General features: G+C 47.3%; 1 protein-coding gene across 1 annotated transcript in view; it reads right to left on the bottom strand.

The window, feature by feature from the left end:
* Nucleotides 1-12,569: 12,569 nt before the first annotated feature.
* The window catches only part of PHLPP1 (PH domain and leucine rich repeat protein phosphatase 1), a 418,300-nt gene continuing 404,369 nt past the window's right edge, over nt 12,570-26,500 (bottom strand). Inside the window, exon 17 of the mRNA XM_029590299.1 lies at nt 12,570-14,723. Within this exon, the coding sequence (XP_029446159.1) occupies nt 13,611-14,723 (1,113 nt within the window). The 3' untranslated portion in view covers nt 12,570-13,610. The remainder of the gene's footprint in view (nt 14,724-26,500) is intronic.

Genomic DNA, 26,500 nt, shown 5'->3' with positions numbered 1-26,500 from the left:
CCCCTCCTCCCTCCCTCAGTCCTCTATATCCCTAGTCCCCTATCTCCCCAGTCCCCCCTCAGTCCCCCCCCCTCCCCTCCCCCCTCAGTCACTCACTCCCCCTCCCCCCTCCCCTCAGTCACCCCCCCTCCCTCCCACCCCCTCCTCCTCCCCTCATCCCCCACATCTCCCCCCCTCCTCCTCCCCCCTCAGTCCTCCCCCCTCCTCCTCCCCCAGTCACTCCCCCCCCTCCTCCCTCCCCTCAGTCACTCCCCCTCCTCCCTCTCCTCAGTCACTCCTATCTCCCCCAGTCACTCCCCCTAGTCACTCCCCCCTCCTCCCTCCCCTCAGTCACTCCCCCTAGTCACTCCCCCCTCCTCCCTCCCCTCAGTCACTCCTATCTCCCCCTCCCCCAGTCACTCCCCCTCAGTCACTCCCCCCTCCTCCCTCCCCTCAGTCACTCCCCCTAGTCACTCCCCCCTCCTCCCTCCCCTCAGTCACTCCTATCTCCCCCTCCCCAGTCACTCCCCTCAGTCACTCCCCCTCCTCCCTCCCCCGTCACTCCTCAGTCACTCCCCCTCCTCCCTCCCCTCAGTCACTCCCCCCTCCTCCCTCCCTCAGTCACTCCTATCTCCCTCAGTCACTCCCCTCAGTCACTCCCCTCAGTCACTCCTCCCTCCTCCCTCCCTGTCACTCCCCCCTCCCCCCTCCCCTCAGTCCCTCCTCCCTCCCCCCTCCCTCCTCCCCTCAGTCACTCCTCCCTCCCCCCTCCCCTCAGTTGATCTCCGCCGAAGACACGGAGCGGCGGCGGCGGCATGCGCGCGAGGGAGGGACAGACTTCCTTCCGTCCGTCTGTCCCTCCCTCGCATGCCGCCGCCGCTCCGGGTCTTCGGGCCGCCGCTGCCGCCGCTCCTGCCCGGGTCTTCGGGCCGGTGCCGCCGCCGCTCCGGGTCTTCGGGCCACCGCGGCCGCCGCTCCTGCCCGGGTCTTCGGGCCGCCGCTGCCGCTCCCGCCGCTCCGGGTCTTCGGGCCGCCGCTCCGGGTCTTCAGGCCGCCGCTCCGGGTTTTCGGGCCGCCGCTCCTGCCGCTCCGGGTCTTCGGGCCGGTGCCGCCGCCGCTCCGGGTCTTCAGGCCGGTGCCGCCGCCGCTTCTGCCGCTCCGGGTCTTCGGGCCGCCGCTCCTACAGCGCCATTTTTATTTTCAAGAGGCACACTGTGACCGATGTGCTCGCATGCGCGGTAGAGCTGCTCTCTACTGCGCGTTTGCGGCACGTCGGTCAAGCTTCGTTTATTAGGTAGGATTGAAAAGTAAGGGTCCCAATACAGATCCCTGAGGCACTCCACTGCCCACTCCCTTCCACTGAGAAAATTGTCCATTTAATCCTACTCTTTGTTTCCTGTCTTTTAGCCAGTTTGCAATCCACGAAAGGACATCGCCACCTATCCCATGACTTTTTACTTTTCCTAGAAGCCTCTCAATCCACCCGAGGTGCCATTCTGTGAGAAGCATCTACCACTTCCTTCCTCTCTCTCCAGCCCTGCAGGGCCTCAAGGAACATCAGTGTCCTCCTTCTGCCCCAAGGGAAGACTAGTGCAGTCCATGGGACAGCAAAAGACGGCATCCGTCCACACCCCCCCCCCCCCCCATCCCCAAATACCGGCAGTGAGGAGCAGCACAGCCCATGGCGCCCAGGAAGCATTGGCCTCCTCCTGAATGCTTCAGCCCCACCCCCCCTCCCCACAATCAGTAGGAGCACACCTGGAGGCTAGGAGAAAGAGGAAGAGTCTGGAGGGCCCTGAAGGAAAAGGATGCTGCTGCTGTTGCTTGTGCCTCAAAAGGGGAAAGGCAGCATGTATGTGTGTATGATTCAGCAAGTGAGAGAGTGTGCGTATGAACATGTAGCATATGAGTGCAAAAGCATGTATATGATTGTGAGAGCAGGAGCGTGTATATGACTGGGCATGTGAGAGCATATGAGTATGTGTGTGTAAGCATGTGAGAGGTGGTGCAAATGAGCATTGTGGGTATATGATTGAGCATGAATGAGAGAAAGCAACCCCTCTCCCTGCTAATCCGACAATCTCAGCATCTTATGGAAATTATTTTTTTTATTTTATCATTATTAGTTTTAATGATACTTTATTGGCATCTGAAAAAGTTTCATATGAGTTTTTACTTATTGGATGTTCATCAGTTTTTTTTTAAATATTTATAATTTTTATTTGTATAGTTTTACTATTACTTTTCTTAATTTTGTTTGATGTTATATTAGGAATGGTGATGTTTCTGTTTTCCCATAGTTGCATTACATACCTAGTCTGGCTTGTTGCGATTTCCAGTTCAGGTTCATCTGCATGTTTCTGGTCTCTTTATTCAATATTTTGTGAGGGTCTGTGTTTCTGCATATGTGAACAAAGTGAGGTGTTCTGCTAGCATGTAGTTTCTGTGTAGGGATCTATAACAGCCTTGCTTGTTCTGTTTTCCTAATAGGTGGTGTATTTGTATTTTAGGGCTTGGTGTAATATTTACAGTATTGCCTTTTCAAAGGTAAATTATTATTTGATTGAGTGCTGGCAGTTAGTGCTGTTTTGCTATGGGAGGTTTATTATAAAGTAATTGTAATTCAGTTTACTCATGGGCTTTCTGAGGGCCAAACCTATACCCAACATGTGTTACCCTAGATTTAATACCAAATGGGTTCTAAGTATTTTTTTTTAATACTTGTTTTTGCAGGCTTTTCTGGTTGGCACCACAGCAATGCATTTAAATATAATATACACAGTGATATTTTTTATCTCAATGTCATTTTTCATATAAAATCTGTTAATGTAAATGCATATTTTTTTTTATTGCATATGGGGAGACTGTAACTGGGAAGGGGTGATGCCTAGAAGTTACATCGGGGGCTCATGATTTCAGGGCTCTGAAGAAAGCCCTGGTGGTATGGTTTCCAGCCCAGAAATGACATTATGACGGCTGGAATAAAGTTAGGAGTGGGGTATAAAATACGTGAAAAAAATCCCTGGTAATTGTGAATAAAGGCTCAAGGTACTGGGATCTCTGTACTGGTTCCAATTGATCTGGAAGCCAACAGAGCAGGAGGAAACTGCTAGGTTAAAATAAAAAACAAAGTCCCTTACTTTTCATAGTCTTCCAGCTTGAGATGTTATATTCAGCATTTTTGTTTTGTTTTTAACACTTGGCCATAGGTGCCAAATGGCCTCATTATGACTGACAAGATGCTGGGCTCAATGGACGCTTGTTCTGCCTCAGCATGGCACATCTTATGTTCTTTATAGTCATTTTTTGGTTCTGTTTCAGTTCAGGTTCAGCTGCATCTGAAATTTGTTCCAGTTTAGGTCAATAAAGGTTCAGTAACTGGTTCAGCATTCAAGAACCAACCAGTTCCATCTGAGAAAATTTAAACGTGAGGCACATAATTTACAAACTGGAGCACAGTAAGCTAATAGGTCTAAATCAGTTACAACTCATGTTGGCCAGACATACCTATGAAGCATGCACGAAACAAAAATACACTTAAGAAATGCCATACTGGGTCAGACCAAAGTTCCATCATGCTTAGCATCCAGTCTCCAACAATGACCAATCCAAGTCACAAGTACCTGGTAAGTCCAGTCCCTCTTGCTCATAACCAGGGATAAGCAGTGGCTTTCCCCATTTTTCATGGCTACTAATGCTTTATGGATTTTTCCTCCAGGAATTTGTCTAAACCCTTTGGATCATATTTCACCAATCCTCCTCGCATTGTATTGCTTGCCAATAAGTTGGAAGATTCAGTTTAGGGTAGCTGTGATTTTGCACAAACTATTGTATGCAGAGCAGAGATATATGTTGGCATGCCGGCGAAGCTGGTATGTACCAGCTCCAGATTTGGTTTGTACCTTAGTAAGTTTACCTGCTGTAGAGTTGTTATTTAAGCTACAGAAACTTTTTCTAAATGTCGTCTATTCTATTGGCCCTAGATTATGGAATGATCTTCCATTTGAAATTAGATCTCAGAGGGAACTAAAATTGTTTTATAAGATGGTCAAAACTTATTTTAAGATGGCTTTTTAATTAGATCTTATTTGAAGTATATTGTGATTTTATTGTTATGCTTGTGATAATATTGTGGATGTATACTATGTAATCCATGCTGAATGTACTAATGGAAGTTGCATAATATAAAAATGTTTAATAAATAAACAAACTTACAGGGTCATTTATCAAATTGCTATAAGGCATTTTTGCATGCGAAAATGCCTTTAACGCCTGCGAAAGCACCATAGAGAGCCCATCAGCTAGGTTGAGAGAACACTGCACAAATCTCATCTTTGGGTGAGTTTCCTCACTCCGAAGGTCCTCAAATCGTTACAAGAGAGCACTGTTCTGTTCTTAGCATCAACCATAGAAAGACACTTCAGTATACTGTAAATAATTATACCTCTGTTAAGTTACTATAGCTTTGTTTCTTCTTCCCCCAGTTGAACAGCCTTGTTTTTATTGTAACTGCATTGACTCTCTTCACTTGTTCAAGGTTCAAAGTTATCACTCCCCCTGTTATTTTGTAAACCAGCATGATGTGATTGTATCATGAATGCCGGTATAGAAAAACTCTAAATAAATAAATAGTGAATGTCAAAGTGGCCCCTAACCCCTACTTAAACCTCACCTCGAGTTACTAGGTGGGCCTGCCATAGAGATATAAATACCTACCTAGGATGAGGGCATTATGGCTAGTCTCTCCCTCCCCCTGTGGTTGTAGAAGGGCCCTGACAGCTAGGCTGGCTCTCCAGGAGCTTAAAACTACTAAACATGGTCCCCCCCTTTTCCTATAGCATGCAATATTTAGTGCATTTTGATAAATCCAAGCTTTAGTATGTTAACTGTTTTTACCACATCCTCTGGCAACAAATTCCATAATTGTACACAGACTGAAAAATTACTTTATCTGACTTATTTTAAAATGTGCTGTTAGCTTCATGGAGCATCCCCTACGCTAGTACTATTGGAAAGGGTAAATAATCATTTCCTATTTATTTTTTCCACCCAACTCATGATTTTATTGACCTCTATCATATCTTCTCCAGGCTGAAGAGTACTAACTTGTTTAGCCTTTCCTCACAAGGGAGCCATTCCAACCCTTCCTCTGTACTTTTTCTAGTTCCGTTATATCTTTTTTGAGATGGGACAATCAGAAATACACCCAAGAACATAAGATATGCCATACTGGGTCAGACCAAGGGCCCATCAAGCCCAGTATCCTGTCTTCAACAGTGGCCAATCCAAGTCACAAGAACCTGACAAGTACCCAAACATTAATTATATCTCATGCTACTAATGTTGGCAAGAAACAGTGGCTATTCCCTATTGATTAATAGTAGTTTATGGACTTCTACCTCAGGAACTTATCCAAACCTTTTCAAAAAGCTGCCTTAATCACAATAGTCATGGTGCAGTTGCATCATGGATTGATACAGTGGTATTATATCTTCCATTGCTAATACCTCCTAACATTCCATTTGCTTTTCTAATTGCTGCTGCACACTGAGCCGAGGATTTCAAAGTATTGCCTAGCATCAATTCTGCTGTTGCAGAGTGGAATTCCATTTTGGGTTCAAAAAGTTAGCCCCCCTCAAAGCTATCCCACGTCACCTTAATATAGGCCAACCCTGGATGATGCTCCTAATTCTGTGTCAGTGTTCCCCACCCACCCCAAGATATTCTAAGTCCTTCACATTGCAGGAGCCTTGTGGAAAGTGTCAAATAGGCTATAATTCTGTGAAACTGGTTGGGTAGAAATTCTGCTCCTAAAAGGGAGGAGAATCCAAGTGGTAAGCTGGAATCTATGGTCTTCAGGGCTGTCTCTCCTCACTCACAACACTTATTTGTGTATCCCAGCCCTACATCAGCTACTGGATCAGATACAATATTAGAACATGGAAAGATGGCTCTGATTAGTCAATGGCCAGAGTAAGTAGACTAACTAATGGAAGGCAACCATTTAATTTTGTCATCACTGCAGGGGATTTTAAACCCCCCTCCAAACTATTCAAAAACTTTTGGTTTGTTTATATTTAAAAAAAAAAAAAAAAAGTAATCTTCTAATAGGAATAGCATCCTTGAATTCTCAGATAAAGTGCAGTTGCTTACCTGTAACAGGTGTTTTCCTAGGACAGCAGGATGTTAGACCTCACGTGGGTGACATCAGATGGAGCCCAGCACGGAAAACTTTCTAGAAACTTTGACTGGCAGACTGAGCATGCCCAGCCTGCTGCTATCTGCGCATCCACACGAGGTCCCCCTTGTCTCGTTACATAGCAAAAATACGAGCGAAAAAAATAACATAACAAAATGAAGGTGAACCCAACATCAAGGGCAGGCAGGCGGGAGTCCTGAGGACTAACATCCTGCTGTCCTAGGAGAACACCTGTTACAGGTAAGCAACTGTGCTTTTTCCTAGGACAAGCAGGATGGTAGTCCTCACATGTGGGTGACTACAGAGCTCCAGACTGCCTGGGATCAGAGGGACCCACAGTTGCTGAACAAGGTGCCAACAGGCACAACACAACTGCGGCGCTGTGGGAAACAGGGACAGTCTGGCCCCATCGAGGGCACGATAAGAGCAGTTGGGTTCAGGATTAGAATAGATTGCAGAGAACAGACTGGCCAAAAGCACTGTCCTGGAGACTATCCCTGTCAAGGCAGTAGTGAGCCGCGAATGTGTGAAGAACTCCAGGTCACGGCCCTGCAGATTTGGGCGACGGGGACTGCATGCAAATGGGCCACTGACCGTGCCATAGCCCGCACAGAGTGAACCTTCACCTTGCCAGCCAGCTGGAGGCCTGCCTGCTCGTAGCAGAAGGCAATGTAATCCGCTAGCCAATTGGATAGGGTCTGCTTCCCCATTACTTTTCCCAGCCTATTGGTGTTGAAAGACACAAAGAGCTGGGTAGACTGTCTATGACTCGCTGTAGAGTCCAAGAAGAAAGCGAGCGCCCGCTTGCAGTCCAGGGTGTGAAGAGCACTTTCCCCCGGGTGAGAATGAGGCCATGGGAAGAACATGGGAAGGATGATTGACTGGTTGATGTGGAAAGCAGTCACCACCTTCGGCAGAAATTTTGGATGCGTGTGCAGCACCACACGATCATGGAAGTATTTCGTGTAGGGAGCCTACGTAACCAGGGCCTGGATCTCACTGACCCTGCGAACGGAAGTGATCGCCACCAGGAACATAACTTTCCAGGTGAGGAACACCAGGTCATAGGATTTGAGAGGCTTGAATGGATGCCACATGAGCCTTGCCAGGACAACGTTGAGATCCCATGGGGTTGCCAGCAGCATCAGTTGAATCAGGCCCTGTATAAAACACCCGACCAGTGGCTGGACTGAAATGGGTGCCCTAGTGATCCCTTGGTGGTAGGCGCTGAGGTGTACTTGGACCGAGCTGGTCTGGAGGCCAGACTCAGACAGGTGCCACAGATAATCCAGCAGGTGGGGAAGTGGGCAGGAGAAAGGGTCCAGTCTGTGATCGCAGCACCAAGTTGAGAACGCTTCCACTTCAAGCTGTAAGATCTCCGAGTGGAAGGTTTCCAGGATTCAATTAAGATTCTGGAAACACCATCCAAGAGCTGTAAGGGCTGGAGCATCATGCGCTCAACATCCACACCATGAGGGCCAGGGCCCGGAGGTTTGGGTAGCTTAGGGTGCCCTGGTTCTGCGATTGGAGGTTGGGAGCCATCCCCAGCGTAAGCGTTTTGCTCATGGACAGGTCCTGGAGCAGAAGAAACCACACCTGCCTTGGCCAAGAGGGTGCCAACAGGATCATAGTCCCTCCATCCTCTTGCAGCTTCAAAGTCCTTGAGAGGAGCGGGATAGGAGGGTATGTGTACATGAGACCTTGTCCCCAGTGAAGGGAGAACGTGTCGCAGGCTGGGTTGGTCCTTCCCTGGAATCAGGGAGCAGAACACGCTCACATTGTGATTGTGGGGAGAGGCGAAGAGGTCCATGTCTGGCGTGCCCCAGTGACTGAATAGGTCGGTTGCCACCGCCGGGTTCAGGGACCATTCATGTGGCTGGAAGGACCGGCTGAGGTGGTCTGCCAGAGTGTTCGGGTGGACCGGCAGGTAGGTGACCTGTAGATACATCCCTCTGGAGAGGGTCCAATCCCAGATCTGTATCACTTCCTGGCAGAGGAGGAAGGAGCCTGTGCTGTCCTGCTTGTTGATATACCACATCGCTACCTGGTTGTCTGTTCCGATGAGGACAACCTTGGCGGACAGCCTGTCCTGAAAGGCCCATAAGGCGTACCAGATCACTCGCAGCTCCAGGAAGTTTATCTGGCAGTGGGACTCTGCCGCAGTCCAAAGGCCCTGTGTATGTAGGCTGTCTGTGTGGGCCCACCACCCTGAAGAGAGGCATCGGTCGTGAGCATTATCTGGGCTGGCATGTGCTGGAATGGAATGATTTCCAGATTGGCTAGGGCCTCCCACCAGGTCAAGGAGAGATGAAAAGGGTCCATGACAGTCACTGGCGCCTCCAGGTTCTGGGATGCCTGCTGCCCCTGGAGCCACAAGGCCCACGGCGGGTCCCTCATGTGGAGGCAGGCCAAGGTGGTCACATGAACCGAGGCCGCTATGTAGCCCAGCAGGTGGAGCAGCAGACGGGCTGGCACTCTCTTTCTGTTGAGAACGAGGGTAGACAGCAAGGAGAGGGTGACTGCTCGATCCCTGGGCAGAAAAGCTCTTGCTTGTGCTGTATCCAACCTGGCGCCGATAAAGTCCAGCCGTGGAGATGGATTGAGATGTGACTTGGGGAAGTTGATAATGAATCCCAAGGTCTGTAAGGTCTGAACAGTCAAGGTCAGAGCATTCAGGGCCCCGGAGTGGGAATCGCTCCGGATTAGCCAGTTGTCCAGATACAGAAAGTTGTGGACCGAGCGACATCTGAGGTAGGCAGTCACCACAGCCAAACATTTTGTTAAGACGCATGGGGCTGAAGCCAGCGCCAAGAGCAGCACTTTGTACTGAAAATCTGCTGTCCCCACCAGAAAGCGGAGGTACTTCCTGTGGTTGGGGACAATTGCAATATGGGTATAAACTCCTTTAAGTCGAGGGAGCAGAGCCAGTATCCTCTTCGGAGGAGCAGGATCAGCATGCCCAGAGAGACCATCTTGAATTTTTCTTACAAGAAATCGTTTTAAACACCCTGAGGTTGAGAATGGGGCATAAGCCGCCATTACTCTTCGGAATGAGGAAGTACTTCAAGTAGAAGCCGTGACCCCACTGCTCGTGGGGAACCAGTTCTACCGCGCCCGCTGCTAGAAGGGCGGAAAATTCCGATTGAAGGATGACCTGATAGGCGGGAGAACCCCATAATGGACATGGGGGAAGCGGTCTCTGGGAGCCTGCTGAAGTTCAGGCGGTAGCCCTGGAGGATAATGGAGAGGACCCAATGGTCCGAAGTGATCACTTCCCAATGGTGGGCGAAGGAAAGGAGCCTGTCACCAATTGGGATATCGACTGGGGGCACCGGAGGATAGGGCCTCTGGTGGCTGGTGCCACTTCGATGGTGGCTTGGCAACTGCCGATGCCGCTCCAGAACCGTGTCGGGACGGTGATCAATGTAGATGCTTCCTGGGTTTCCGGTGCTCGGCCCGGTCTTTCCCTGGCGCTGAGGACGATGACGACCCAGAGGTTAGGGGGAGGGAAGAGACACAGAGGATCGATCTCTCTTCTCCTTGATCCTTAGGGGTACTGGAGAGCAGGACCGCCAGGGGAAGAGACGGGGCCGGTTCCCTGCGGTCCTTAGGCGTGGAAGACACAGACACCAAAGTGGAGAGTTTTGGAGAGCAAAAAAGCTTCTCCATTTTATCCAGGCATGCACAATCACACAAACGACACTCTTGGACATCATGTGAGGCACCCAAGCAGAGGATACACATCTCATGTGGATCGGCGATGGACATGGTCCGCAGGCACCGGGGGCATCATCGAAAACCAGACAATGCCATAAAAAAAAAAAGAGAACGGCGCGTGGTCGATGACCAACGGGGACCCAAAAGCAGGCGTCGGGAATCTATCGCGAATAACAATGGCAAAAGCCAAGGGTACCTACAGAGGAACCGAATGTGAAGGGTGACCAGTCGCAGGAAAAAACCCAAAAAATACAGCACACACACTTTCAAGGGTTTGGAGCTCCACAACCGCAAGGCTGCTGCTGCACCACGAAAAAGAAGAGACTGAAGGGGGGACCTCACGAGTACGCGCGGATAGCAGGCATGCTGGGTATGCTCAGTCTGCCAGTCAAAATTTCTAGAAACTTTGACAAACATTTTCCGGCTGGACTCCATCTGATGATGTCACCCACATGTGAGGACTACCATCCTGCTTGTCCTAGGAGAATTATCCTTGCCTTATCATGAAATGTCCTCAGTTTTGGCTTAGGAAATCCAACTAGTGGCACATGTAATTCTCTCATGACAGTGCCTGCTATCACGGATGCTATTATTTATGGAGAACAAATACCTCGGGGCCAAGGGTTTGGGTGTTACATTTTCTTCCCTCCAGGACTCTTATGATCTCACCGAAGACTGTACTAAAAATATACTGAAGGGTAAAAATAATTTTTCCAGTCCAGTTTTAACTTTTTAAAAGTAATGCAACTAAGGGATTAGGGATCAACTTGGTTGGTTACAAGCATTAATTTACATTTATTTCCATATCCCAGGGAAATGCCTTTCTAGCCATAACTACCACATTTCTTCACCCTCTAATGCCTCAGGTACAAAGTTAGATTGTAAACCCTCTGGGGTAGGGACTTATCTACTGTGTCGGACTAACTCGCCTTGAGCTTGGATTTGGAAAAAGTGAGAAATTAAGGGTGAAATACAAACCTATTTCCTCTACAAGGACTTAATCCATGGCCGAGGGGCAAAATGTTCCCTTCTCTGTATCAGTTACTTGCAGGTGAGTTTGTCAACTTCTGCCACAGAAGTTGTAGTTGTCCTTCCACTACATCATACCTTACAGGCTTAGCCATGCCATGTTGCTCTAACAGAGGCTGTGGATGTGCACAAACACACAAATATACTGCAGCATATCCTATAGGAGTGTCATAGGTGAAACCCACTGCCAAAAAAGGGGGAATGTGAAGAGAGACCTTCATGGTTCACACCTCTTCACTCTGTTATAGCTTTTTTTTTTCCAGGACAATAGAGGGGAGCCCCTTAGCATGTTGTGTAATGAAGCAGACAATATATGAAAATTTTCTCAGCTGAAAGCATTTTAAGATTTCATTTGCATATGGAATTTTCTGAAATTAAAGCAAGCACTAGGGATGCTGCACTTACCCAAATTTATATAAGTACCATAATAGCTTTTATCAACTGCTCACATTAAGGTTACTCCTACTTCCATATATTTGAATACTCCATACATTAATATGCTGTAAAACAGCAGCATAACATTTTGGTTTCTTAAAGTGAGAAGTCAAAAAAGCTGTGCACATATCCATTCCTCCACCTCCCTGCCCAATCCCATATCTCCTAGCACATTTATTCAGCATTTCGTTTCAAGGACATGGCGCTTGGTTCTTCACATTCTGGCTGCAGAAGATATAAAAACAGATGAAGCCTGCAAGACAACCAGAAACCCATCTGGTCACCGCCGAACTCAAGTCTGATTCAACACACCAGTGAAGAAATCTTAAAAGCTGGTTCGCAATATGGAACAACACATATAAAATATCCATAGGTGCAACACACTTAGATACACAATTATACAATCCTTCATTGATTCTGTCTGATCCTTGCACTGTTGAGTAAAGCAGGGCCAGACAGAGCTGTTGGAGAGGCTGCGATTCTAAGACAGCCTTCAACATTTATAGTGTGATGGGCCCAAAATTCAAAGTTTTTGGAACAAGGTAGTAAACCTAATTTCCTATTTACACTATTACTGGATGTCAGTGTCCAATGAAATACAGTACATGATGTTTATGGCTTACAATGAATCAGAAAGTATTCTCAATGAGCAAGATGAAGAAAACTGTTGCCAGCTGCCAGATTAGTAATTAAGGGTGTGCTGCCAAAAAGTTTTCCTTTGTGAGATCAGTTTTTTTTTTCCCATTTTTTAGTACATATTAACATGATTTAACAGGCACTAAATTTTAGCATGTGCTAAAAAAAACAACCAACAACTTACCTGTGCTAAACAAATGACAGCACATTCCTCTTAGTAACAGCCTATAAATACAAATGTGTCAGTCCTCCTTCTATCAGAAGGGTAAACTAAGACGTGGTGAAATCTAGAGAGAAGCATCTCTTTTTTAATTAAAGATGACCTTAACTCTTGAATTTGAGCACCCTTTCTGGATTACGCTGAGAAAAACCTAATTTGCAATGCACCTTCTTGGTGTGCGATGCCTTCATAATATGCATTTCTCTATGACCCTGAAAGAATGTACATCTTTGTTCATAAGGCAGTAATTTGTTACATTTTGCTTGTGATACATCTCTCACAAAACTATAATATTAATAGACAAGTTGAAAGAAATCGCAAAAGCAATCAAAGAAAGCAAGGTAGGTCCCAAAGTCAATTGTAAATTCTTGTATTTATTATAACAAATTATGACATGTTCATTTGTGCATTCTGCTGTAATATATTCCTGGGTATGCAAATAATCTCAGCGCTCTACACTCATGCTGGTTTGGGGCAGCACTAAGGAACACAAAAGGGAGAAAATCAGAGGCGAGTTGAAAAAGTTTGTTAAGAAAATTAAAAAAAAAAAAAAAAAAAAAAAAAAATTCCCTGGTTTGTAGGTAGCCAGTGCACCCACTCGGGATCCCATCATATATAATGCTGATTGTGGCCCGAATAAGTATCTTGAAAAAAAAAAAAAAAATCTAACCCAAAAAGCCATCCAATTTTTCTGGCCATATGTCCCCTGCTGAAACTACAAAATATTTTAAGCATCACTATACAACATTTAGCTATTTACAGTAATAATTTCCCAATCAACTGTTCTCTCAGAGAAAATTAGTGAATCTCAGTGACATTAAAGCCATCTGAAAGAGTAAGCAACTCCTAGGAGTTAGTCTTTATATTCTACAAATGTCTGTTACTTCCAAGACCAAAAAAAGCCTTTTCCTCCCACCTGTGTTTCAAAGAAATATAGAATTATACAACATTACTTAATCACTGAGCTCTGCTGTATTGCCTTCTCCTCAAACTAACAAAAGGAGCCATTTATTTTTTAAAAATATTACGACCAATATCTCTCTCTGCAATATATTAAACTTTTTTTTTTTTTTTTTTTTAAATCCTTTCTTATTTTACATGTGATATGTTAAGAGAAACAATTACCTAGTTATTAAGAGGCAATGGGGTAAAGAAATTACAAGAAGAAAATTGTAGATCATTAAAATCAATGATGACAACCCCTCTCCCCCCCCCCCCCAAAAAAAAAATCCCCCCCCAAAAAAGCAAACACAGACAGTTAACCTGCAGTTATCCGCTGAGGCGGGGAAGGGAGGGTGTGCTGGAGATAGGACCCGCTGTTGATTTGAGAGCCTCTGGAGCAAGGCTCCATCAGTACCGTCCTGCGAGGCAGCTGGGATGGGGGGGGGGGGGGGGTCATAGGGGTGTGTCATAGTAGTCCGGCAGCTGCTCTGCCTGGTGCGGTTTCTGCTGCTCTGCCTGGTGCTGCTTCATTATCTCCTTCACTTCCTCTTCCAGCTCCGGCGGGATGATGAACTGATCATCCGGCTCCGGCTGGGCGGGGGCCGCGAAGTAGCCCCCGGTTTTCCTGTGCGGGGCGTCGGCGGCTATTTCAATGAGGTTGTGGCTCCTCTCTGGGGGCGCCACGGAGCCGTTGCCCCTCCGGCGCCCCATGGTACCCGTGCCGGAGCAGTCAGCCCGCCTGGCCGGGCAGGCCTCGTCCTCGTGGGCGCCGATGACGATGCCTTCATCGCTGGCCTCCGGCGGGGAGGGCTGGTGCTTTTCCTTGGCCCGGGAGCAGTGGATGTCCACCTCCACCTCCACCCGGCTGCCGTTGCTGAAAACCCCCTCGATGGGCTCCTCGTCGTCGCTGTCCAGGCCGTTGTCCGAGAAGGCGCTGGAGAAGGTGGCGCTGGAGAGCTGGCGCTGGAAGGAGCCGGAGAGGCAGACGGGGTGCAGCGTGCAGCGCTGCTCGCTGGGGTAGGCTGGCCCGCTCTCGCTCATGGCCGCCGGCGGCAGGGGCTCGTCCGAGGCCGTGGAGCCCACCTCACTGCTCATCTCGGAGGTGGAGAGCTCGCTGCTCATCTCGGAGGCCATGCCGCTGCTGGAGGAGGGCATCCCCAGGGCATCCGGGGGCCGGTCTTTCAGCACCATGCTGACCGGCGGCGGGGGAAAGATGCCGGGGCTGGGAGGCGGTGCGGCGTTGGCCAGCTCGCAGCAGCAGCAGTAGCAGTCCTCTGTCACGTTCAGCTGCACCACCACGGCGCTGAGGCTGTCGTTGCAGCCGTAGCTCTGCGCCAGCGTGCACAGCTTCTTGGCCGCTGCCAGGGCGTCTGGCACATTGCGGACAGTCTCCACGGCCTCCTCGTGGGAGAGGTTGTCCCACAAGCCCCTGCTGCCCAGGATCAGGAATTCGTCCTGTGGGGTCAGGACCACGGACTGGACGTGCGGGCGGGGAATCACGCTGGGGTGGAGGAAGGTGTAGCCCAGTATCCGTGTGGAGTCCGTCACGCCATTCACCTTCCCGTCCTGCCAAAAATCAGAAACAAAACAAAAATAGCAAAACGTAAGGAAGAGTTATAAATAACGGGAATCAGTACTGCCACATCTCACTCATCTGGAGGATGAGAGTGAAAAGCTTCTCCATGCCTTCCCCTTCTCCCTCTGACCCCCAGAAACAAAAATAGCGGAGGGTTAAGCATAAAAGGCTGATTCAAATCTGTTCTAGCTCATCTCCTTCATTTGAAGTAATGCACATCCTTATTAACAGTTCTCACCCTTCACAGAGAAAAATGCAAATCTGCTCCTTGTTGGAGAATAATCAGCTCCCCCTCTCCCCTATTACTCAAAGATGAGGAAAACTCAACAAGGACTGTGGTGGGGCTGATACCCTTACACCTCTCCTTCAGGACTGTGGAAATGGCATGATGAAAGGAGCGCAAAAGATCAAGGGAAGGTGTAAAACTCCCCATAGGAAGCATCACTAAATGTGTGGGAAATGATTGACTAGGCTGGCATGGGTAAGAGTGCTGAACACCAGGCTGGTGGGGACAACGACCGGCCCGGAAGCCACAGCAGCTGTCTGGTATTTTAAATCAACCGGATGAACATTTTGTCACCAACCTTAAAGCCTGGGGGGTTCCTGTCCTTGGGGTACACTTAGCCAGTCTGGGTTTCAGGAGATCTATAATGAATATGTACGAGATAGATAGATCTGGATACAAAGGAAGCATTGCATGCAAATTTATCTCCTGCATATTCATGGTTGATATCCTAAAATCCCGGGCACACAAGTCATTCGACATGGTGTGCTCAGAGGACTGGGATGAAGACCACTGCTCTAAGCTGTCAGTGGGGAAGGACAAGGAGGTGGTGGTGGTGGGGAATAGAGATTCACAGCAAAAAAGGTACAGAACAGGAAAGAGATGTCGCAAGAAAGAATATAAAAACCTCCATGGGTATACAGGACAGGACTGAACAACTTGGCCTTCCCAAGTCTCAGCAGGGTTGCTACCTACCCCTGTGGAATTGTACAAGCACAAACTTTTGTGCATAATCATGCTAAGTCGCATAATTTCTCTGTGTGCAGAGGCCAGGCTGACAAAGCAAAAGGAAAAGGCAATGGCAGAGACGGGAGGCGCGCTGCACAGAGGAGGCCATCTCAAAGGAGCTGCAAGATGTCCCCTTCCACCCCCCTCTGTGAAAAAATCCCTGGTAGACCGCAAGATAAGGGGGATAGGGAAGCCGCAGGTCAGCTGGTACCATTTTGAAATATGGTTTTTGGTGGGGCAGGATACAATAAGGATCACTCCTGCCCTCTGAAGACCCCCAAGCTCATAGGTATTGAAGCAAAGCCAGGAGATATATATATATATATTTTTTTTTTTTTTAATGTTTTTGACATGGAGGCAGGGCTTAGAGTCCAGGTATTCACCACGGATAATTTAAAAAAAAAGAAAAAAAAGAATGATTTATGGACTAGCTGGGGGGATGGGAGGCTGGGGTCTTTATTGTCCCACTGATCACCAGGGAATTTTGCCATGAGAGGAGGAGAGGGCCATGAATGGACACGGGGGTGCCTGTTAGGAGAATTGGGGGAAGGAGTGCCTGAGTGTGGAACAGGTGTGGAGGGAAAAATGGGGTGCCTGATGGGGGAAGACAGAGAAAGGGTGCGCCCTGATGGAATGGGGAAAAGGAGAAGGGAGGAGGTGAGAAAATTGTCTGATGGGGCAGCAGCAGACCAGATTCATAGTGTGGCAGGCTTAGCAGTAGGAGGGAAAGAGCCATGCAGAAGGCAAAGGGGTAGAAAGGTGAGAGGAAAAGAGGGGTGACTGCAGAGAAAAAAAACAAACACCAAAGCGATTACACAAAAATGTCTATTCCCTACTACTAAAACTACATTTTGTACAAAATATACACTTAATGCAAAACTATTATTCCAGGCACCATGTCGGATGGGGAATTTTGATGTGCGTATGTGAGACAGATGAACAGAGAAAGGGGCCTAAAGTGTTTGATCCCAGAAGAATTCTTTGGACATTATCTCATTATCTTTTAAGCATTATCTCATTATTAGAATATGTTAAAGCACCTGCATATGTTTTTTAAGAATGTTCAAATATTCTATTTAATATATTGTGGAAACAATTCTAGCAATTAGTTTTCCATAATTTTGATTTTTTTTGGTATACAATTTCCCTAAGGTGTACGTTCTGCTTCTGCAATGCATGTATATATTATGCTGCCACCTTGTGTTATATTATAGTCGCACAGCTTAGATTCTCTGCATGTAGGAAAATTGGTTCTTACCTGCTAATTTTCGTTCCTGTAGTACCACAGATCAGTCCAGACTCCTGGGTTTTGCTCCCCTTCCAGCAGATGGAGACAGAGAATGTTTTACTGACACTGCCACCTAACCTTGTGTGCCACCTGCAGCTCCTCAGTATTGAACTGTATCAAAGCCTAAGATTACAAAATTCATCAAAAAACTCAAACATTTCTTTTAAAACAATCTGCATTATAGAAAAACCATAAAATAGAGTGAGCGGACGACTCTCCTCCTCCAAAGACTGGGCGGGTTCTGGACTGATCTGTGGTACTATAGAACAAAAATTAGCAGGTAAGAACCAATTTTCCTTTCCCTGTACGCACCCAGATCAGTCCAGACTCTTGGGATGTACCAAAGCTCCCTACTCCGGGTGGGACCTGGAGAGACCCGCTCACAAAACACTCGCCAAAGGATCGAAAATCTGTATCTCCCACATTCAGATGATAATGTCTTGCAAAAGTATGTAGCGACTTCTAAGTCACCGCCCTGTGTATCGCCTGGAGAAACTAGTTGAACCTAAACTACCCTTGGATATGTAGGCCGACCCAATAGTCTCCTTAAGCCATCGCGCAATGGTAGTCTTAGATGCTTACAAACCTCTTTTCAGACCGTTCCACAGGATAAAAAGATGATCCGACCTTCAAAAATCATTAATAACTTTCAGATATCTTAATAATGCCCTGTGTACATCCAAAAACATAAGCTCCGGCATGTGAGGAGCAGAAGCATCCACATCTGGAAAAGCTGGAAGCTCTACTGTCTGATTTACATGAAATGCCGAAACTAACTTCGGTAAAAAAAGAAAGGTATCGCACACAAGGACACCCTCCCAAGTCAGAAATCCTAAGAAATGGATCACAGCTCGACAAGGCCTGTAACTTGGAAACTCTCCTAGCTGAACAGATCACCACCAGGAAAACAACCTTAAGCGTAAAATCCTTCAGAGTTGCCTTTCTGAGTGATTCAAAAGGAGCCTCACACAAACTCTTGAGGACAAGATTAAGACTCCAAGGTGGGCAAACTCTCTGCAATGGAGGATGCAAATTCTTTGCATCCCGTAGAAAACAAACAACATCTGGATGAGACAAGGAAGAAACTTCAATCTTACCTCTAAGACAACCTAAAGCAGCCACCTGAACCTTAAGAGAATTTAGAGTCAGGTCCTTGTCCAAACTTTCCTGCAGAAAGGATAAGACATCTACAACTGCAGCAGGCTTCAAAGATCTTCCAGAATCTCACTTAGAAAAGACAGATCGACTCTCTCCTAGCCTGCAAAAGTGTCGTATTCACCATCTCAGGATAGCCTTTGCGCCTTAAATGCCTCCTTTCAAAAGCCATGCTGCTAGACAAGTGAGCAGCCTGGTCTGATAATATGGGTCCCTGATGAAGGAGGCCTGTTAAATGTCCGAAGCGAATTGGTCTGTCCACGGCCAAGTTGACTAGATCTGTGAACCATGGCTGATGCGGCCACTCCGCCCTGATGTCTCTATCCTTCGCAACACTTTGCTATTAGTGGCCATGGAGGGAAGACGTACAGCAGTATCCCCCAAGGTCAAAGCACTACTAGAGTATTGACACCCTCGGCCCAGTGCTCCTTTCGCCGACTGAAAAACCAAAATGCCTTGGCATTCTGGTGCGTCGCCATTAGATCCACGTGTGGTGGACCTCATGTCTTGCAGATGAGCTGTATCACTGTCTCTGAGAGCTCCTACTCTCCCGGATCTAAGAGCTTGCGACTCAAAAAATCTGCTTGGACATTTTCGATCCCCACAATGTGTGATGCTACAATCCATTCCAGGTGAAGTTCTGCCCAAAGCATCAACTCCCGGGCCTCTTGGGCTACTGCTCAACTCTTGGTACTGCCCTGCCGATTGATATACGCCACAGTGGTTGCACTGTTGGAAAGAACAGTCACCGACCGACCCTTCACCAAAGGAAGAAAAATTTGTAAGGCCAAGTGCACCACCCTGGTGTCCAACCAGTTGATCGACCAGGAAGTCTCTTCTCTGGACTAACAATCTTGAGCAGACTGATTCTGACAAACTGTTCCCCAGCCAGAGAGACTGGCATCGGTAGTAAGTACCACTCAATCTGGAACCTCGAGTTCCACACCATGTACACCAAACTGGCACGGAGCAGCCACCAAGACACTTCTCCCTCGAGTGGCAAGGAAAGATGAAATTCTTCCGAGAGCGGATTCCACAGAGCCAAAAGAGCCCCCTGCAAGGGTCTCATATGCACAACTGCCCACAGTACTAACTCCAGGGTTGACGCCATAGAGCCCAGAATCTGGGCATTGGCAACTACAACAATCGCCGAATCTGCCCCTGCAGCTTCTGAACGCTGTCCTCTGTGAGAAAAACCTTGCTCAACTGCATATCAAACCATTACCCAGATACTCCAGGGACTGTGACAATACCAACTGACTTTGACACGTTCACTATCCAGCCAAGAGACTAGAGTAACCCTGTCACTTTCTGCACCAACCAACAACAAAGATCCTCTGATTTTGCCCTTATCAGCCAGTCGTCCAAATAAGAATGCACCAGAACACCTTCCCAACGGACCGCCGCCACCACCACAACCTTGGTAAACGTCTGTGGAGCCGTGGCCAAATCAAAGGGAAGGGCCTAAAACTGAAAATGTTGACCCAGTACCATAAACTGCAGAAACTGCTGGTGATCTGGTTGAATGGGTATGTGGAGCTACGCATCAGATCTAAGGATTCTAGAAACTCTCCTTTGCGAACTGCTGCTATAACGAATCTTAGAGTCTCCATATGAAAATGCAGAACCTTGAAGGCTGAATTTACCTTTTTCAAGTCCAGGATTGGGTGAAAAGTACCTTCCTTTTTTGGGACGATGAAATAAATAGAATATCTCCCCGTATCTTGCTCATCTCACAGAACCAGAATCACTGCCCCTAACTGGCACAATCTGTGTAGTGTGTCCTGTACCGCTAACCGTTTTACCAGTGAACCGCAATGGGAAACCAGAAACAATCTCTGATGGGGCACCAAATTCTAAAGCATAGTCTTCTTTGACAACACTGAGGACCCACTGATCCTGAGTAATTTTGGCCCACTCCCCATAAAACCACATTAAGCGACCTCCAATACAAGGAATAGAGTGGACCCACCTCACCTCATTGCGAGGACTTGGCTCCCGCTGCCCCACTACCTGCGGAGTCACAGAAGGGTCTACAGTCTCCTCGAAAGGACTGACCCCAGGACTGCCCCCAAAACGCAGACTGCTTCTGTGGCCCTGAAACTCCTCTAGCTGGACGAGTTCTTCTACTATCCTGGGCCTGAAAAAAACCTCTTGCCCTTAGGTTTATCCTCAGGCAGTCTGTGTACCTTATTCTTGCCCAAGTTCTTCATCAACTACTCTAAATCCTCTCCAAACAAAAGTTTATCTTTAAATGGCAAAGAACTCAACTGTGACTTGAAGGACACATCAGCAGACCAATTGCGCAACTATAATAGTCTCCTGGCCAAGACCGCAGACACCATAATTCTCGTCGTCCTTACCAAGTCATATAAGGCATCTGCCCCATAAGCATCTTCAGCCTCTACATGCTCCGCACTGCTTGCTTTGTCACTGGAACTTGGATGACTCTCCTGCGGCTTTTTAACACAGCACAGACAAGCCTGCTGCATAGAACTAGAACAAGTAGCAGCTCTCAGGCTTACAGCAGAAACGTCAAAAAAGCCTCAAGAAGCACCTCCAACTTCCAATCTTGCACATCCTTCAACGCTGTGGACTCCGCCATAGGAATAGGCGTCGTCTTAGTAACCGCAGAGACTGCAGCCTTAAGAAGGACAAAAAGCTCTAACGTCTGCTTGGGTAAAGGGTACAGTTTTGCCAGAGCCCTATCCTTCTGGCCTGCATTGGGAGTTCCCTACTCCCTTTCCACAGCTTCTTTACGGATTTGTGATAAGGGAAGGCTCTAGCTCAGGGGTCGGGAACCCATGGCTCGCGAGCCAGATATGGCTCTTTTGAGGGCTGCATCTGGCTCGCAGACAAGTGTCGCCATACTTCGCGGTTCCCCGCTGACCCAGCTGCTCCCCGGTCCTCCGCCGCCCGGGCTTAAAATGCTGTCAGCCCGGGCGGAACGCGGCAGGACAGCTGGAGTCAGCGGCACCGGCGTGCTCTCTTCTCCTCCTTCCCCCCGCGGCCCGGAAGAGGAAGTGGAGAGCATCGGGTGCCTGCGCGGGAAGACCCGCGCAGGCACGCTAGTGTCCGACGGGAAGAAGACTGCAGCGCGGCTCGGAGGAAAATGAAAATCTTCAACCGCGGCCGATGGGACTCCGCTTTCGCCTCCGCGAGGGCTGAAAATGAAGGAGGTTAGCGTTGGGAGGTGGCTGCTGCTGCCGCGAGTTCCCGGGGGGGGGGGAGAGAGAGAGTGAATGAATGAGCGAGCAAGCATGTGTGTTTGAGATCCTGTGTGTGTGAGTGAGAGATTGCATGTATGTGAATGATTGAGAGCCTGTATATGTGAAAGAGAGTATGTCTGTGATTGAGATCCTGCCTGTGAGAGAGAGAGCATGAATGTAAGTTTACCATTGGGAACCTGTATGTGTAAGTTTGTAATTGAAAACCTGTTTGTTTGAAAGAGTATGTGTGTATGATTGAGATCCTTTGTGTGTGAGAGAGATCATGTGTATGTATGATTAAGAGCCTGTGTGTATAAGTAAGAGAGAGATCATGTGTGTCTGTGTCTGATTGACAGCTGGTTTAGGTGATGGAGCATGTGAGTATGTGATTGAGAGCCTGTGTTTAAATGAGAGAGAGAGACCATGTGTGTCTGTGTGATTGAGAGCTGATTTAGGTGAGGGAGCATGTGAGTATGTGATTGAGAGCCTGTGTTTAAATGAGAGAGAGAGACCATGTGTGTATGTGTGTGATTGAGAGCTGATTTAGGTGAGGGAGCATGTGAGTATGTGATTGAGAGCCTGTGTGTAAATGAGAGAAAGAGAGGACATGTTTGTAAGCATGTGAATGAGAGTCTGTGTGTGAGAGAAAAAGACAGCATGTATTTATGTGATTGAAAGCCTGTGTGTGTGTAAGCGTGAAAAGATAGACAGCATGTGTGTAAATGTGTAATTAAGAGCCTATATAAGTGAGAGAGAAAAAACATTTGTATATGTGAGTGACTGAGAGCATGTGTGTATAGGTGTGTCATTGAGAGCCAGTGTGAGAGAGAGCGCTGGTATGTGACTGAGAGAGGAGAAAGTTCCAAGCAAACCACCCCACCTCCTGCTAATTCAGAACAATCTCAGGACACCTGGATATCAAACGTTTCCAGGTATGCAGAGCAAAAAAATTTTTGTATCCTTATTATTTTTCATTACTGGATCTTTGTGTCTGCTATTTTGAAATATTTTGTTGGTATCTGGAAATGTTTTATATGAGTTTTTAATTATTGGATATTCCACTCATCAGCTGTTTCGAAATATGTTCTTTTTGTTAGTACAGTTTTACTGCTGATGATTTTATATTTCTTGATTTGTTTTATAAGGATGTGTGATGTTTCTTTTTTCCTTTGTTACACTGCATACAGAGACTCTGGCTTGTTGCAGTTTCCAATTCAGTTTTTGTCTGCATGCTTCTTGTTATGCGTTTTGGTCTCTTTATTCTATGTTAGGTGAGGGACAGCACGTGATTCAGGTGAGGTTTTCTGCTGGCGTGTAGTTTCTGTGTAGGACTCTATAGCAGCCTGACTTGGTCCGTTTTCCTAATAGGAGATGTATTGGTGTCTTAAGGCCTGGTGTAATATTTTCAGAGACTTATTGTACTTTAAAAGTGTGATCTTACATAAAATGCACACATTTACTTGTATTTAGTTTTAAACATATTGTATGGCTCTCATGGAATTACATTTTAAAATATGTGGCGTTTATGGCTCTCAGCCAAAAAGGTTCCTGACCCCTGCTCTAGCTGGACCCCTCAGCCCATTCAGGACTGGATCTGCCCCACCAAATCCAAATCTACCTGAAGTACATTGACTCCGAGTTCCAGAAGAGCCTGAGGAATTAAGGGTCCCAAGTTCCTCCTGCCGGATGAGACAGACTACCTTCGGGTCATTCCCTTCAAAAACCGGGACCTCGCCCAGATCCCCTTGCTGATCATCATCTCTGGGACCTGGATCCCCTGGCAAATCAAGCCCCGTAGGATCCCTTATGCACTCTGGGGAACCAAATGACTCCTCAGACTCATCCCCATGAAGTCCCAACTGAGAAGAAGGACCTATCGCCTTTTGACAAAAGGGGACCCTTTTGGTAGAGGATTGAGCCGATTTTGGACCCCTTATCCTGTCCTCCAGACAGTCAAATTTGTTCTCTAGAGGAGGACCCCTCCCTGCTGCTTAGCCAAATAGGCCTTGTGCAGCAACAAAACAAAGTCCGGTGATGTGAGGAAACCGATCAGCATGCAGCATGCACTTCCTCCCCCTCCGAAGCTTCCCGCTCTTCTCTGGAGCCAGAACAAGCTGGGGACAAACACAGGGGAACAACCCCTCCACCTCCCACCGGCATGGTAATGGCCACAAAGGAATCCAAGATGACCGCCATTCCCACGCCGAGCAGAAAGGAACCTTCTGCCGGCCTCAAGCTCTGACTTGCTGCGGGCAACAAGGGGGAGACTAATCACTGCCTTTTATCATTCCTCCGGCCATTGGTCAGGCCCCCCCCCCCAACCTGTCCGAAGCACAGCCGAAACATAGCCCCTCTCTATTTAGCTGCAGTCGTGTTGACCCACTCGTGCGGCAAACTGACTCACGTCCCATCGCGGTTGCAATCAAAAGCTTACCTTAGAGCAGCTCGAAATACACAGACCTAAAATTACAAATTTCACACCCAGCTGCCCGAACCAGGCAGGGGAAAAGTTGTCGGCACAGCCCTCTGATTTTTTTTTTTCTTAAATAAAACTTTAAGAGCCTGCTTCTTCTGGCTACAATAATGCCAGAGGAAATAAACTGCTCAAAGTACCCTGGCTACAAATAGCCAGAGGAAAACAAAACAATCTTTTACCCTGAGCCTGCAGCCGCCTCAGTGGCCTCGTGAACGGGAGGGTTCTGGACCACCAGATTTACACGCCAAGGGCATAAGGCCTGAGCATACACAAGAGTCACCGACCCCCAGCTAGTTCCCCTCAACTGGACAGGGAAGGACCCACCAGGACCCAAAAACCCCCAGGAGGAAGGCCCCAAAATTCTAAAAATATTGTAAACACTGCAGAGCTGCATGTCTGCCCATCTACCATCTGCTGGAGACAGAGAAATATTGAGGTGCTGCAGGTGGCACATGAGGTTAGGTGGCAGTGTCCGTAAAACTTTATTTCCATCTGCTGGTAGGGAGGCAAAACTCAGGAGTCTGGACTGATCTGGGTACGTACAGGGAACGTGGAATTCTCTTTTTTCTTATGGGATATGTTGGTGAACCCTTATTGGATATGTTCTTGGTTGCCCTTCAGCACTGCCTGTGTGCTCTCTCCTTTTCCTACTGGTCCCTTGATTCAAAGAAATCTGGTAATGTCTAACCTCCTGCTGAGGTTTCAGTTAGAAGCAGGCTCTTACAAGTCAATAGCTCTACTTCGTCCTCTTCAAGCTCCTAGAAAGCTCCTCCTTTTACCTTACTTTCTAGGTCTATTCCAATACGCTGCTAGTTTGCCTTAATTGCTAGTAGCTACAAAGTCTGCCACCAGCTGCAGTGGTCTCCAGAACTCATAACAGCTACCAGACTGCTATCTGAAATGACTACTCTTCTTGCCTTGCAAGTCACTGTGAGTGCTGAAACTGTTTCTCTTCATTCTATAAATATTGTTTGGCTTTAAGAATCCAATTTTCTGATATTTGGAAGTTGGGAATAAATTGAAAACTGAAATGAGATAAGTTAAAGTTTCCCTCCTTACTCAAGGGCAGACACTTGCCTACCCTCCCCTCGTGTCATACATTCTTTGGATTCCAGGAAGGGATGATTTGAGATTTTGTATATTTTGATTGCGAAATGAATTAAAAAAAAAACAAAAAAACAAAACAAAACAGGGAGAGGGGTGAGGGAAAGGATGAAATGGTTATTCTTGCTGTTTTCCCCCCTTCTTTTTCTAGCTTTTTCTCACACCTAGAACTCTGATGCCATGAACCTTCCTTCCCAGTTAAGTTACCTGGTGTTTTCCTCCCTTTTTAAATTCCTCCTGCTTAATCTAGCAATGGCAACAGTCGTATGATGGAGAAGCATAGGCCATGGGTCCCCTCCAGGATCCAGTACTAGTGTCCTCTTGAGCAGGCCACTGGGTATCAGTGTTGTGCAATGGCCACAGGGTCTGTACAATATATCCCCCACTTGAATTGTAAGCTTCAGGACCAAGAAAATAGCTGGCTGTGCATCCCAGCACCAGCCTTCCCCACAGTCAGCTTTGTACAGCTCTACGCCTACTGTCAGCATCATGACAAAACAAAACTACAGCACGCACAGACAGCAGCAAGGAAACGGGAAGGCCAACCTGCTTAACATTTTGCCATAATTTTAACAGAAACAAAAAAATACTGCACTTTGCTCTCATTTTTAGGGAGGTGGCTGCCCTGTGGTGCAGGACATTAGCTTAGTTAATAGCAATGACCGTAGGCTAAAGAGTTGGGGGGGGGGGGGGGAGGAGGGCAGGATCAGCAAATACCTTGGCGCACTAATACAAAATATTAAATGACAGTCATTCAAGTATGTTATGTATGGCATTAAAACAGAGATCAACAAAGCCAGAACTAGACTCACTGCTAGCCACACATTCTCAGGAAAGTCATAATTAAGTAGAAAAAAATTGTTTCCTCTCGGCCTGCGTTAGAAATGAAAGGAAGGTGTGTATGTATTTTTGGCGGGAGATTGACCAGAGAGGTTTTAATCAAAGGGAGACTATCCTGGAAATAACTCGGGTGCTGCTGGGCAGGTGATGGGCAGAAGGGGATAGATCTTCCCATGGCATACAGAGAAGCTATGCCCTTGCTGAAGCACCCAGGTTTACTCACTAATATTTCCTCTAAAACATGCCCTTCTGTGAGAGTTTCACCTTTCTTTTGCTTCGTTTAACATTTTGATTTATGTATTTTTTTTTTTTTTTTAAGATCGTAAAAGTCAATGCCCATGACCTACTTAAACTAACCAGAGTTTCTCCTCTGCCTGCAGTCTGAAATTTCTGCTGGCTTCCTTCATGCTTTGTCCACATGAAATTGACCTAAACTAATTGCCAGGGATTTTATGCCAGGAGGTCTTTGCTGCTGCCCAGTGCCCAGGATGTTTCATGTAAGTCCCTAAAATGAGACGCTGTTTTATAGTTGTGGGCCGATGTTCTCCTATCTTTTGCTTTGGCTGGGAACATTAACGCGACATTCTCGAGGGTCATCACCTGTGCGAACTGCTCATTTTGCCAAGCTCGGTTTATCCTCAAACACGTCACACTGATGGCTCATACGTTTTTTATTGAGAGGC

The sequence above is a fragment of the Rhinatrema bivittatum genome, chromosome 2 (assembly GCF_901001135.1).
Source record: "Rhinatrema bivittatum chromosome 2, aRhiBiv1.1, whole genome shotgun sequence".
In the NCBI taxonomy this organism is placed as follows: Eukaryota; Metazoa; Chordata; class Amphibia; order Gymnophiona; family Rhinatrematidae; genus Rhinatrema; species Rhinatrema bivittatum.
This window is presented reverse-complemented; position numbering and strand designations above follow the sequence as displayed.